General features: G+C 43.9%; 2 protein-coding genes, 1 long non-coding RNA gene and 1 pseudogene across 4 annotated transcripts; 1 reads left to right on the top strand and 3 right to left on the bottom strand.

The window, feature by feature from the left end:
- Positions 1 to 265: 265 nt before the first annotated feature.
- setd6 (SET domain containing 6, protein lysine methyltransferase) lies at positions 266 to 2769 on the bottom strand. The gene is made up of 9 exons (XM_084017579.1): positions 2641 to 2769; positions 2286 to 2360; positions 2032 to 2176; positions 1823 to 1964; positions 1542 to 1736; positions 1312 to 1450; positions 966 to 1146; positions 745 to 881; positions 266 to 646 (listed from the first exon to the last, which is right to left on the bottom strand). Exons 1-9 carry the CDS (start codon positions 2665 to 2667, stop codon positions 356 to 358), a joined length of 1332 nt encoding a protein of 443 aa, XP_083873705.1. The 5' UTR covers positions 2668 to 2769; the 3' UTR covers positions 266 to 355.
- A 6088-nt stretch (positions 2770 to 8857) lies between these two features.
- On the bottom strand, positions 8858 to 9278 carry LOC311019286 (histone H2A pseudogene; annotated as a pseudogene). Its single transcript has one exon. The product of its transcript is annotated as a histone H2A pseudogene (transcript).
- Positions 9279 to 9379: 101 nt separating this feature from the next.
- Positions 9380 to 10059, top strand: LOC311018191 (histone H3.2). The gene has a single exon (XM_084017021.1). It carries the CDS (start codon positions 9628 to 9630, stop codon positions 10036 to 10038), a length of 411 nt encoding a protein of 136 aa, XP_083873147.1. The 5' UTR covers positions 9380 to 9627; the 3' UTR covers positions 10039 to 10059.
- Positions 10060 to 11518: 1459 nt separating this feature from the next.
- On the bottom strand, positions 11519 to 13326 carry LOC311018199. Its single transcript, XR_014597691.1, has 3 exons — positions 13198 to 13326; positions 12517 to 12602; positions 11519 to 11889 (listed from the first exon to the last, which is right to left on the bottom strand). It is a non-coding gene; the product is annotated as an uncharacterized lncRNA (long non-coding RNA).
- Positions 13327 to 14633: the final 1307 nt, after the last annotated feature.

The raw sequence follows: 14633 nt of genomic DNA, 5'->3' as shown, positions 1-14633 counted from the left end.
ATCAAAACGTATGTCTACTTTTGAAACAGGACTAGAAAATGTTACATATCAAACAAAAAAAAAATGCTAATTTTCTGCTAAATTAATGTTCCCTCAATTGCTGGGTTCAGATTGTTTTGTTTGCTGTATGTCTAGAGTAAAATCACATCTGCATATTTTGAAATATTGAGAAGCTCAAGGTTTTTTTCTTTGTTTTGATTGAAGATGATGGCAAAACATCTTGCATATCGTTGGTGGAAAATGAGGACCGTTCAAAAATCAGACCTGTTTTTAGGAAAAACATTTATTGGCAATGAGAGATTTTGCACTTTGATACTTGAAACCAACAACAAAAAAACCTGGTCTGCTACTGCAATCATGACTTGGTGAGCTCCATCAGTCTGTGCAGGATGCTCATTTGTCCACCGCGTACCTGCAGGGCGTTCTGCTTCCTGCTGCTCAGTCCTACAAGCGCCGTCTTCCCCTCCATCTCCCCGTACGACCCGACAGTCACTCGGGCCGCCTCGTGAATAAGCCGTTTCCACGAAGCCTTTAACACAGAGATACCCTCGTTGGAAAAATCGAGGGATATCTCATCTTCCTCGTCTTCTTCCCATCCTTCGTTATCTTTGAACTCCGAGAACTCCTCCTCCGACATGCAAAGCACCTGGAAAAAACCCCCCACAAAACAAAGCCTGTTCCTCAAGTGTGCAACTCATAACCAAGTTGCATTTTAAACAGCGCTGTTGCAGAAACCCTCCTCACCTTGAGCCCAGTGTGCAGCTCCGTGTCTGTGAGGCAGCCCTCTTTGCTGAAGACGAAGGCTCCTTTCTCCTGCATTATCTGACGCAGCATCTTCCACTTCTCCTCCACCAGCTGCCGGTCCGAATCAGACTGAGCGCCTGGGGAGAGGAAGATGGAGGGCCAGATTTTAAAAAAAGGAAGAACTTCTGTAATCCGTCATCTCTTCGGATGAATCTCGTCACCTTGCTTGGCGACCTGGTAGAAGTTGCTTATCGGGATGTCGGCGGTGTCGTTGCCGTTGCTTTCGTGCGGCTCCGTGAAACCGTACATGTGCAGCAGCTGCCAGTTGGCCATCTGCCCGTAGGTGTTGAACACCTCCTCGCCTTTGTGAACGCGGCGCACGCAAACCATCTTCAAACTGTCCTGAGAGGGAGACGAGTGGCCAAACTGGGTCGTTAATTCACACTTCTAAGTCCATACTCGTTGAGAAAAAAGCAAACTTCTCCACGTCTCAGTGATGTTTTGTTCTGACAAACTAAACAAATCCAGATGTTTGAAACCCTAAAAACGATTATTATCATTATTCACCGGTGTAAACTCCAGGTTAGCATTGTGATTGGAGACGTGGTTAAGCATGTCGGCCATGGGAACCATCATCGGTGGGTTTGGGGCCTTCTCCTCCTCTTCATCGTCGTCACTATCCTCCTCTTCCTGTGGCTCTTGGAAACTACAGAGAGGAGGTGGAGAAAGGTTGAGTCACGAAGGAAAAAAAGAAGCTCCAGATGCTTAATGCCTGTATTCATCAATCACACGCCGACCTGTAGGCCATGACGAAGGCCACCAGCTGCGTGTACAGCTCCAGCGTGTGCCTGTCGGGGTCCCAGAGGTCCGGATGCTTGGCGACGAAGGGAAGGACCACGTCCCTGTATTCCCCCTGGATGTTCTTCAGGTCCGTCTCCACGGCCTCTGGAACACCTGTAGCCCTCAGCAGCCCGTCTCTCTCCTCTTTAGACCTGAATGGATTAACTGGAAGTGACTGGAAAGGAAGCTGAGGGATGGGGAGGGGGCGTGTTACTGATCTAAAAACAGTTTGCTTTACCAGAACATGGGGTGGTCCAGCTTCTTGAAGTCGGTCCACAGCGACAGGTAGGGTTTCCAGCGGGACTGTGGAGATGTATATTCATGCAGCAGAGCCAGCAGCAGAGGGACCCAGCCGGAGGAGCTCTCCAGAGAGGCCCTCTCTGTGAAAACAACAACGCTTACAAACAGGGGAGACAACGCAGGCAGGTGTGGGGGGGTTATTTGTACCTTTCTCCAGCACAGCAGAGACCTCTGTGGTTTCCTGGTGGAGAAGAGCTGATCTGGGGACGGTGAATAAAACCTCCCCCTTCTCTATGTTGTCCGTAGCCAGCATCCCATACTCCGCCGCGGTTCCCTCCTTGCTCACCCGCACCTACAGAGAGAGAGGGGGGATACGTCACTGATGTGCATCTTCTTCTAAATCAAACGGCAATAATGATCACAGGGTGAGTTATTGATTAAAGTGATTCCTGATAACGCACCTTATGGCTGAGCACCAAGCCGACTCTGTCGCACCATTGTAGGAAGTCCTGCAGCGGATTCATCTCATGGTCGACCTGCGCACGAATTAAAACACCTTTAAACCTCGGGCTTTTACTGTGAAAGTACAGAGAGGCGCTTCCGCTCATTTGACCAAAGCAACAACAACTGGAGTAACGTTAAAAATGCGTGACTAACTTCAGATTACGGCTCCTTTTTTTTTTTACACACACGTAAACACTCTCACACACGTGGGGTTGACTGCACGGTGTAGCTAACGTCACACGAATACACGTAAAACAGCTGACGTATTATTTGTTTGTCTTTTTTTGTTGTAGAAACAGATTTAATTGTAACCTTGGCTCGTTTGGCTTCAGTCGCCATCTTGTTAGTGTAGTTCCAGGAGGTTGGACGGCACCGATGCTGGTTAACCTGCGTGGCTAAACTAGCACGAAGCTAATTCGAACATGCGGACAGTGGAGATATACCGTGGGTTAAATTTGACCCGAATTCTGATTTGCAGGCAGCTACTGGGATTACGTCACACGGTGCGAATTTGAAAGTTGGGTTAAATTTGACCCAAACTGAGACTTGCAGGCAACTAATTGGCTTTACGTGACGTGGTGTTAAGATTAAGATTAACATTGAGAATAAATAAAAACACATGACGTCAGAGGAATGTCAGCAGAGGCTCCATCACAAGATTAATTTATGGTTTTAACAGTTTCTTTTTTTATTTTGTGCAACTTCCCATTGATGACCACTAATCGGTGCTGTCCAGTCAGACCTGCCTTAAACCTACTGTCTCATCCCTTTGGGCCATAGAAGCACGACGGCTCGTTGGTCTAGGGGTATGATTCTCGCTTTGGGTGCGAGAGGTCCCGGGTTCAAATCCCGGACGAGCCCATCTGGTTTTAGACTATCCAACAAGTGTAAGTACACTATTGTCATATTACAAATGCATTGAACTCACAGTGCTCTGACTTGTTTGTTTTTGTTGGTATTCGTCACACTCGCTAACACTGAAAAAAGATGGAAACAAATCAGAGTTTGGGGAGAACAAGGAGCGATACCACTATCCCCAAAACTTGTTCTTTCTTGAGGTCCCCCCCCCCAACACAGACACACACACACACACACATGTAGATATGCAGCTCTGCATGAAGGAGGTGCTGCATGTCCTATACAATGATGTCCAGCAGAGGGCGCTGTTTAACCAGAAAATATGTGAGACCATAAACTGCCACATCACCAACATGAAATTTCACTGCAGGGTGGGAGATGAATATTGCTTACTTCTCCATACTATACAGGCTCGTTGGTCTAGGGGTATGATTCTCGCTTAGGGTGCGAGAGGTCCCGGGTTCGAATCCCGGACGAGCCCTCTCTTTTGGCTCAAATGATTTATATGTGTTAGTAAAGGTGATGATGCCTTTGGCTGTCTGAGAATCTCAGAAGAACTCAAGATCTTCCTTTAAATCTATTCACAATACTCACTCTTGGTATCGTGGTATATTATTGTGTATTTTTATGTGAGCAGGGGCCCGTTGCACAAAACTAGGATTAAGACATCCAGGATAAGTGACTGAGCTGAGCTCAATCGATCCAAAACAAGAGCGTCCAGGCTTACTTGGTTGCACAAAGCTCAGTTTAGCTCAGGAGGTAGAGCAGGTTGACTGGCAACTGCAAGATTGCTGGTTTGATCTTTGGCTCTTCCTAGTTGGCATTTACCTAACCTTAACCCTAACCCTAACCCTAACCAACGAAAGATCATATACATTCACTGAAGGAATAATATGAGAACAAAATGCAGATTTTTTGCGAGGAATGTCATCAAAACGTACTTTAATACTCCTCTAAAACAACGGGTTACAATATTATGACTTTATTCTCGTAAATTTATGAATTTGTTCTCGAAGTCTGTGAATTTTTATTTTTTCTCTGTGGCTCTAATATTCCGTCATTTTATATATAGCCTTATAGTCTTTGGGAAACTGTAAATTACCTAATGATAGCAACATCATCTAAAATCATAATTATCCAAAATGATTGAAATTAATGATCACAAACGTTTCAATAATGACAGTGTGTCTAGTTATATGTGATAACATATTGGGCAGTGGAATAATTATTGGTTTCCTTTCGTGGTGACTGCGGACTGAGATAAGGGATGAGATTAAATAGATGCCTGGTCTGGAGCAGGCTCACTCCACAGAATAAATAAGTAACTTATACCATAACATATCCTACTGCCCCCTATCCCGCTTTTGTGCAACTGGATCACGGATAAATTGAACCAGGATAACCAAGATATCCCGGCTTAATCCCTTATCCTAGTTTTGTGCAATGGGCCCCAGGACACAAACATATAGTCAGGGATTTTTTTTTTGTTTGACTCTCCTAGAAAGGAAGAATAGCATTCAATAATTAGGTAAAATTTTATAAAGACACTCTTACAAAATGAACTTCAGACGCCCACCTTTCACTAGACAACGTGACGTGAACCAGTGCAACCAATAGAGTTCATACAGTATGTTAGTGTATGAATAATGAATAGTTGAACCTTCCTTCACCAAAGGAAAGGAGATAATGCTGCCCACAATTCCTTGCGACAACAACATTAAAAGTGACGCACAACTCGGCCGTTGGTGAAATCAGGCGATATGCCAATCTTGAAAAAAACAATTAACAATTATGTCCATGCGGATGTGTACCAATTGGAATTGTGCTGATAAATGTGAGTTGGCAGTGATAATAACGTTTGATTCCCTTTGTATCAATTTATTGAAATAATGTCACAAATATTTTTTTTTAAAACGAAAATTATGCAACAATTGAAATTAAATGTATAGAGCAAAGCAAAAAAAAAATCATAATCAAAGTGAACAAATACTGTATGTTAGAATGTAACGGTGACGTTTCGACCCCAGCCTTTTGCAACCGGACGTGACGTGCTGGGGAGGGGGTACAACAGAACACTGTAAAAAATATATATTGGGGATTAAAAAATAACTTAAAGGGGCCCTATTATGCTATTTTTCCACAAGTTAATATAAGTTATTGATGTCTCCAAACCTGGTCTTTGAATTCCTCAACTGGAAAAAACAATTGGAACATGTATTTTTGAGTGGATCACACTCCTCATTTTCAGCTTTTTTACCCCACTTTTTCAAACGGGTGATTCTGTCGGGGTGTAGCTTTATGCTAATGAGATGACCCCTGACCCCGCTCCTACTGAGGAAGTGGTTGTGTCTCTCCGCCCCGTGCTGACCGCGTCCAGCTTGTTGCCATGGTTATGGTTCTACGCTACAAACTAACAGCGGTCCAGCCGTACCGCTTCGAACCGGACTCCGACCCAGAACCAGGACCAGCTTCTGTAGAAGTTCTACACCGCGGACGCAGCAGGACGTTTCTGGATGGTTAGTTAACATGTCTGTGTAACGTTTTGGACGGTAACTCGATGTGTGTTAGCGTAGCTAGCGCTAGCCACAATGACGCTAATGCTGCGTTCTTCGCTCTATAAGTAACGTATCTGTGAGCTATTTTCGGCAACAATTAATATCGTTAGTAGTGCCGTGTTGTTGACAGTTCACTGTTGCATGTTTTCCAAATGGGGAACATCATATTTAAACGGATGAAAACCCAATGAAAACAGCGTCCTGTATGCGGGCAGTTTGTTTACATCACATTAACGGGATTAAAAACTTGATCCTCTACATATAAAGATATACAAGCAACAGGGTTTGGTCAGTATCATGTCGTCCTCCAGAATTATGTGCTGAATTGTGAATTATAGGCTGTGTGCTGTGTTTTATAAACGTGATTGTGCTCCATCTCAACATTATGTGCTAAACTTACTGTTACAAAATTCAAACATGAGGTTTACACCTCAGCTTGTCAGCAAAGTCAGTCAGGTTACCATATTAACAAGATTTGTTGTTGAAATGCTCAAATTCTGTACTATATTCATCTAGGTGACTAAGTGGGCCTTCAGACACCGAACATGTCTGCTGCATGGAGACACCACGGGTAAAACTGTCTGTTACACCAAGTTGTCTGTTGAGATTATTATTCACATAACATGACGATGATCATGATTCACACTAGGTAAGAAGACGGATGCAGCAGCTGGAGGAGGAAGAGGCTTGCATGGTGGGACATCCTGGTCATCTGTCTGAATGTTCTCTCTCCAAAACGCATGAAATATATATACAGCTGGTTATGGTGCTTTACACGTAAGAGGAATACAGCAGTCTGTTGTTTGTTTATCAATTGTGTTTTATAAAAATAAATCCCTCTATGCAACATATTATGCAGTCTTCCTGACCATTACTTCAGCAATATCAACCATGACACATTTTACAATTACTGTAAAGACTTTATTGTCAAATTAATCAGCAGTTGAAGTTCACAGTTATCTCAGAACACAAACGCAAACTGTTTGTGGCCGACTCTGCAGGGTCATATCAAGCTCTTTTTTGAAGTCAAGGAAGAGCTGCCCTCCAAAGTATCCTCCTCCTCTACCGGGTCTCAGCGAGCTCTCTGTGATGGTCTCCTTATTGGAGTGGTTGTGAAACGGGTCTGGAACCATGGCTGTGCCAACACCAAAGTCCTTGCAGGACACAGTAGCCTAGCTGTAACAGAGTTGTATGGAGGAATGAAACCCATGATATCACATAATAGAAATACACATCTGCACAACTACTAGTAGTTGCTGTTAAACCTGATCTAAAGTAGGCTACATGTCGGGCTACACACCTTTACTTGGGTAAGGAGCCTGTAGTCCTCCTAGACAGCTGACTGACAACAGTAGCTGCTGTGGTGGGTCGCTGTGGGACGCTGATGTGAGCTGCTGCTCTGTAAGCAGACAGACAGTCAGACAGACAGTCAGAGTTTACAACTACATCTGAAATGTGGAACACGTTACTATTTCACTATAACTGATGTTGTGACGCACCAATAGCTCGTAAATCCCTTCGTTAGCGGTTTGGTGACGTCGTCTTTGCATCGGCGTGTATAAACAAACAGATCAGCTGCTCTTGCTGCAGCATTCAAGCTACAAAACGTTCCCAAGCAAACTGATGTCTAGCGTTATTTTACAGGTTTGGGCCCCCGCAGTACTACGTATCGTTAACGGTCCTCAACATCAATACAATGGAAGCTTTTAACGCAACACGCCAATGCTAACTTTAGCGCAACACGCCAATGCTAACACACCAATGCTAAGAAAGCAACGGTAAACTGTAACACGGCATATTACATAATATTTAGAAATTTACCGCTTCAGTGTCTATGGTTGGCTCTCGGACTGTCGGTACTGAACCAAACTTTAGCTCCAGGTTAGAGGCATATCCTGAGCTGTAGCGACCCATGTTGTCAGAGCTCCTGACGGTGAAGTGCGTCTCACACACAAACACACATTTACGGACGCGTGTGCGCACATTTCCATCGTAGATGTTCCGACGATGCCAGTAAATATCAGCAGTTTGCCAACTCGCTTTCCGTTGATTTTGGCATTTGGTTAACTGGTTTGTATGTACATCACACTGACAGCCAACAGGTTTGGGATTATGTGGGCGGGACCACACAGGTGGAGCGATTCTAATGAGCCGAGATGACCCATATAAGGCACAGCAAAATTCGGTGCTGACGTCATTTAGTGGACATTCTGCAAACCGTTCGTTTATCGGGAGGATTTCTTTCAAACTGAGAAAGTGAAACAGGGAGATGGTGGACTTTTGTGATACTGTGGGGACTTATTGACACCCCAGGGACCCATTTTAGGGTTGAAAAACATGGAAAAGTCGATTTTTCATAATAGGGCCCCTTTAAAAAGGACTATCACATATTTTAAACATTGAAATTATGTCTGTTTTATAAGTTTAACTAGTGATGTTATCCGTGACACCTCTGCCTCGGATCTTGTATTGAAAAACTGAACCAAAGCAAAGCTTGTATCAGAGCTTCCAGTGTTCTGTGACAATCAGTTCTGTGACTGTTGATAATCAAGTATGTGACATATAAAGACTGGACTTATTGTTGACACCATGCGAAAACTAGCATTATATATTCATATTGTAACGGACTGCAGGTTATGGAACTGTTCTGTTTATGTTATTCCAAGCTGTATTGTTGATGTTCTGCAATTGCCAAGTTTCCCTAATGTCAGTGAACCTGTTCAAGTTCGGAGGCTGTGGCGCTTGTTAGTCTGCTGTGATAGGTAGCGTGTGGAGAATGTGTGTGGTGTGATTGGTGGAGAGGAGGGACAGCAAGGTTGGTAGAGAGATCGGGGCGAGCGTGTGATAGGCTAGCGGATGAAAGCAGAGTTTTGGAGGAGCGCTAACTTTGTTGTTTTCTTGGCGTTGGCTGCGGCCCACTAGCCTGTTTTATACGATAAATAAAGAACCCCAACTAAACTCTCGTAGCCGTTATTTGAGGGACGCTACCATATATTGAAATTGGATTAGTTTAAATTCATAGTAATCCGTCTTTGTTTCGTTGGTGTGTAGTTTATGAGAAACGAGCTCTTTATGAGAAAGTGTTTGGCTCTTAAAAGAGCCGTTTTGGGGTTCTGGTTTCCAGCAGTCAGCAGGTCTCCAGGTTTACTTGGACTTGGCGGCCTTCTCGGTCTTCTTGGGCAGCAGAACAGCCTGGATGTTGGGCAGCACGCCGCCCTGAGCGATGGTCACTCCGCCCAGCAGCTTGTTGAGCTCCTCGTCGTTGCGGACAGCCAGCTGCAGGTGACGGGGGATGATTCGGGTCTTCTTGTTGTCGCGGGCAGCGTTTCCAGCCAACTCCAGGATCTCAGCGGTCAGGTACTCCAGCACCGCCGCCAGGTAGACGGGGGCTCCGGCACCAACACGCTGAGCATAGTTCCCTTTACGGAGATGTCTGTGGACACGGCCGACCGGGAACTGGAGCCCAGCGCGGGAGGAGCGGGTCTTGGCCTTCGCCCTGGCCTTTCCGCCGGTTTTGCCTCTTCCACTCATTATTAGTTGCTTTGTGGAGTCGGGACTCTAAGAATGTGTCGCTCTACCGGCGAATCTCTCTTTTATGTGTCCGCTGAGCGCGCGAGCCTGTTCGTGACAGTGACAGACCAATCAGGAAAGAGGCTTCCACTCTGAGTTTAGGCGGAGAGTTTGAAAAGACTTCCCGCCAATGAGCTGCTGAGATTGGGGCGGTGGGTCGCTCCTCGAGGCGGCGCTGAGCTCCACGAGGAGCCCCCCACCAATCAGGAGCCGGAGGTCTGAACAGCGTCACCGTTTCACAGCCGGTCCCACAGTTTAAGAGCAGCGAGTCTCTCCGTTCATCGTATATTTCTCCCGACCAGAGAAAGAAGAAGTCATGGCTAGAACCAAGCAGACAGCCCGTAAATCCACCGGCGGCAAAGCCCCCAGGAAGCAGCTGGCCACCAAGGCTGCCCGTAAGAGCGCCCCGGCCACCGGCGGCGTGAAGAAGCCTCACCGTTACAGGCCCGGTACCGTCGCTCTCAGGGAGATCCGTCGCTACCAGAAATCCACCGAGCTGCTGATCCGCAAGCTGCCCTTCCAGCGTCTGGTCAGAGAGATCGCTCAGGACTTCAAGACCGACCTGCGCTTCCAGAGCTCCGCTGTTATGGCTCTGCAGGAGTCCAGCGAGGCTTACCTGGTCGGCCTGTTCGAGGACACCAACCTGTGCGCCATCCACGCCAAGAGGGTCACCATCATGCCCAAGGACATCCAGCTGGCCCGTCGCATCCGCGGAGAGCGAGCTTAACCTGTCTGCTGTTAAACCAACACAACGGCTCTTTTAAGAGCCACCTCACTCTTCTCTGAGAGCTCCTTCCTGTACTGAATACATTCATTTTGTTATCCTTTTTAACTTAATACTATATACATGTTTTAATGTATCTAAATTACATAATAGAAACTCATTCCTGTAGCGCAATTTGTTCTTTTAGTGACATAATGTGTCGCATTAAAATAAAGAAGCTGCATATGTAGCGGGGTCTAATCTGCGTTGTCTGGCTCAAGGTAGGACAGGACGACCACGTGGATTCAAACACATTTATTGCTCCTGCATGAAAACGGCAAAGCACAGTGGTTTTCTTCACAAGAATTACTGCGCCTTCTCCCATTGAATCCAGAGAACAAGAGACCGTTGCTATTCCGGAAACAGTCATCTCCGTGCAATGGAAGAATCCATTAAACGAATTTCTCTGTAACACGTACTAGCCACCCAAAACTACAACACATGGGTTCAATGTGATTCAAAATAAAGAAAATAATTTACTTGTACATTTTTAACAACTGAATAGCTCCAATAAAATAAATATAAAAATGCGGAAGTTACCCACCCTTTCTAAAGTGCACCGCATTTCAAAATAAAAGTTCTTGAAGCACTTCTTGATTCTTATCAAAATAAAACTGATTGTTATAATCTAGGGTAACAACATCTCCATGGCTGTGTTCGAAATGCCGTACTAACGTACTGCCTACTACATACTCAACGTGTATGTACTGCATACTGCCTACTAAATGAGCGTTTGAGTATGCTGTTACCCTCAGACTGTTCACACCGAAGTATACACATCTCATACTACATTTTTTTGTTTTTTTTTTACTTTATTGACATCTCGTCCTCATCTACTCTCACGTAACCGAATCGATTATGTTAGCGGTTCTAGCTCCCGTTTAATATTAATTACTTATCAAAATATAAAGCATGATTATTATTACAGTTAATTTAATATTTCTAAATATTTTAAAGTCAAATTACAACTGTCAAATGTTTTCTACAGTTTATTATATATGCGCGCTCCCACGCTTTCCCTCTTTCTTCCTCTTACCTGAGTAGCTTCTTCACTCGCCATCGATCGCGACTATTAAGCAGCTTTTATCGATCATTAATCGTCCGTTCATAGATCGTATTATACCTCTGACCACGGAACACCAGCACCTTCACCGCGGAGACGACGGAGGCAATCTGCCCGTCGGAGGAGCTACATTATTCACATGTACGGGATTTCCCTCTGAAGTAAGTAATATGACTTATCTGGTTTAAATACGTTCCTTTATTATTTGATTATCAATAGATGTGCATATGCATGCATAAACAAATGTAGGCTACATGTAGGCTAATATAAGTGGTTTTAATAATATCATGCATGAGTTTGGTGTGATAAAAATAAACAAGTACAAGCAAGTGGGATATTAGTGAATAATTTATTAGACAAATAATCCATGTTATATATACAGGTTGCAATACGTGTATGATAAGAAGAAATAAGTAGTTTATCAAAAAATGAATAGGAAAACATTCTGAATAAATGTAATATCTGATGTTTTCTGTAACTGGTTGGTGCAGACGGCCGTACTGCAGGTCAATCCTCATGTTCCCCCGATGGGCCTCTACTTCGGGAAGGGGATTCAAGGAAGGACTTCTGTCTTTCAAGGTGTTCCACGGAGAACCTCGTCCACTGCTTACTAACAGAACAGATGGGTTCCATGTCCATAGTTCCACGGTGGTGATGGGGGTGACAGCGACGAAGCCAACGAGCCACTTCAGCAGTCCTGGGACATCCTCAGAGGCTCGTAGCTGCAGTGTCTGCTCCAAATGTCCAGATCCCTGTGTTGCAGGAACATGATTATTGTTGAGGTTTTATTTGTGTTTATCAGTAGTGCAGTTTATAAGTAATACCACATAGTAGAAGTTGTTACAGACAAATGTTTCCTGTTAAATGTTTTACGATTATTAGGTTGTGTACAAATCTAAATAATACATATCTGAATATATATATGATTGTTGACTCATGTTTTAGGCCTGCAGGTCTATTTCCCTCCTGCTCTGCAGGAGAGACCCTGCTGCAGTGGTTGGCATCATGGCAGAGGAGATGGGGTGTAGTGGGGTAATAGCAGGTCTTTGCTCCATCACCTCATCCATGACAACAAACACTTCCAGTGTGCAGCAGTGACCTCTCCTCCCTCAGTGCTGACATCTTCAGTTCATACAAACAACACTTCTCATAATCATTGTATAGATCAACTATTCACCACTAGTCATATATTATAATATGTACTGTAATACTGTTCCACATGGGACAAACGTAATGGACTCTGATGTTTTAACACATTGTAGATATTATCCAGCACTGTCTTTGCCTGGTTATTAATAAGAAAGACAACATCATCTGGTTTCTTTTATGCTTCACATAAAGCATGTAGAGTTCAATACTTTAAACTGCTTCCAACTCACCTTGTATTTCTGCTTCATGTTCTCCCACTTCTTCTTAGCTCATCCGGCTCCACCTTCCCTCCATCCCATGTTCTTCAATAAACATCCTATATGAAGAACAGTACATAGAAAAGTGTTACAGTTCATTGATGATTTCTTGCTGTTCAACAGAACGTTTCATGTAGACATCTCAGGAGAGCAGGACATCTCCCGTCTATATACGCTGGTGTTCAACCTTATATAATTGAGAAGCTAAATATGCACCAGTAGTTGTTAAGCCCTGCATATGAGAATTATAACATTTAAACCACATTTTCTTAGGTGAAGCCTCTCAGAGCAGCATCCCTCTTGCCGGTGAACTTCTCCTCATCGTTCCCTCCACTGAATGAGGCGCCCGGTGTTTTCATCCGTCCCTTTAACGGACAACGATGCACCGCGTTATAAACCACCGTTAGTAAATATATTATCACGTTTTCACATAAGCACCATCTTCTTAGATAACGTCGGTAAAAACGGCACATTTGCTGCTTCGCTTACGCTCGCTAACCTCTATGGTAAATTAGCGTCAGTAGGCTAGCCGGCTAGCAGGACCTTCGATTCGTAACGTTAACGTACAATGCCAACAACAATAAAGTAACGTTCATTATCAATACGATTTAAAAGTCAGCTGGAAACATAAAAGTCATGTTACAGTATACTTACATGTGTACGCGGTTTGTGTCGGGCTGTCGCCAGAATCACCGCTGTCGTCCGCCATTATCCAAAACTTTTCAGAAGTCAGACGAGCCGCAATGCATTTTGGGGAAGTCGAGTAGATTTAGCAAGGTCCGCTGTATACTCAGAAATTCTTGCCAATGCAGTATACATCCGGGCATTTCTCGCGTACACAAATCCACATACTATTGTATCTGAACGCACTACGTACTCAAATTTACGTCACGATTGAGTACGAGTAGGACGTTAGTATGGCATTTCGAACACAGCCCATGCTACACATAGATCCCAGCATCAGCATGGATTCAGCACCATGGACAGAGACGTTCATGAAGAATAAAATATGTTGAGTAAATAAGGTGGATGGGAGAAACACTGCCTGTATACACTGTATAAACACACATTGCTATTACATGCTGGACTGTCTCAGGGGATCCCGCTCTGCACCTGGTCTCTTGTCTGGCGTGGTAGACCAGGGTCAAATAGAGAAAGTGATTCTCTGTCTGTCCAGTAGGTGACAGCAGAGCACTTTCTAACAGACTGGTATAGAGCCGTTTTAACCCAGAGTTGTTGAGACAATTCAGTCTGGACCAAAGTGGAGGCCATGTTGATAAAAGAATTAAAAGACCTTTAGAGTGACCTTTTCTTGTGACCAGCAGTGGGCCTCATCAACAAGATTCGGGACCCCCACTGACAGACTCTAACCCCCCACCCAGTAACTACATGTTACACTAACACATCCTGGACTATTATCCCTGATCATTGCACATATCATCATCTCTTTATATATTGTATATATACTGTGAACTTGCACATCCAGTTTTGTTATTTTTTGCACTCCCTGCACAAACTGCACTGCCTCAAAACAGTTATATTGTACATACTTGTTTATGTTATATGTTAAAGTGTCTCTTATATATTTTTTAGTGTAAATTTCTATTCCAGTACTTTTTCTCTTTTTTATTACATGTTTATTGTATGCACCAAACACAACCAAGACAAATTCCTTGCAAGTGAAGTGACAATAAACCTGATTCTCATTCTGATTCTGATTAATAACGCTGTCTAATCGGCATGTTGATATGCCAAACGGATAGATTGGACACATTTAAACTCATTTGTGAACAAGATGGGAGAGAAAGCAAGTACACCAGCTCCAAGTAAACGTACTGCTGTTGAACCAACAACCCAAAGGTTCTTTTAAGAGCCACCCACTTCTTCTAAAGACGTTTTCCTGTTGCCATGACAACGTAACTCAACTCTGCATAATTGTCCATTTCTTCACATCTACTGAAAAGCAAAGAAATTGAGTTGTCGATCGTTGTCTGATTGTCACTATCCCAAGGAGAAAAAGACCATGGTATCAACTTCCTTATTATGTTTATTATAATAATTATATAAACATTAATCAAGTGCTGCCAAGG

The sequence above is a fragment of the Eutrigla gurnardus genome (assembly GCF_963514095.1).
Source record: "Eutrigla gurnardus genome assembly, chromosome: 9".
NCBI classification, from domain to species: domain Eukaryota; kingdom Metazoa; phylum Chordata; class Actinopteri; order Perciformes; family Triglidae; genus Eutrigla; species Eutrigla gurnardus.
Note: the sequence above shows the minus strand (reverse complement) of the source record. Positions and strands in the feature narration are given on the sequence as shown.

Excerpts from the sequence above, each read along its gene's own strand:
- setd6 (XM_084017579.1), bottom strand. The coding sequence starts at position 2,667 with ATGGCGACTGAAGCCAAACGAGCCAAG. Across the intron at positions 2,361-2,640 it reads CTGAAGCCAAACGAGCCAAG|GTCGACCATGAGATGAATCC; the intron begins GTTACAATTAAA and ends ATTCGTGCGCAG. Across the intron at positions 882-965 it reads CTACCAGGTCGCCAAGCAAG|GCGCTCAGTCTGATTCGGAC; the intron begins GTGACGAGATTC and ends TCCTCTCCCCAG.
- LOC311018191 (XM_084017021.1), top strand. The coding sequence starts at position 9,628 with ATGGCTAGAACCAAGCAGACAGCCCGTAAATCCACCGGCGGCAAAGCC.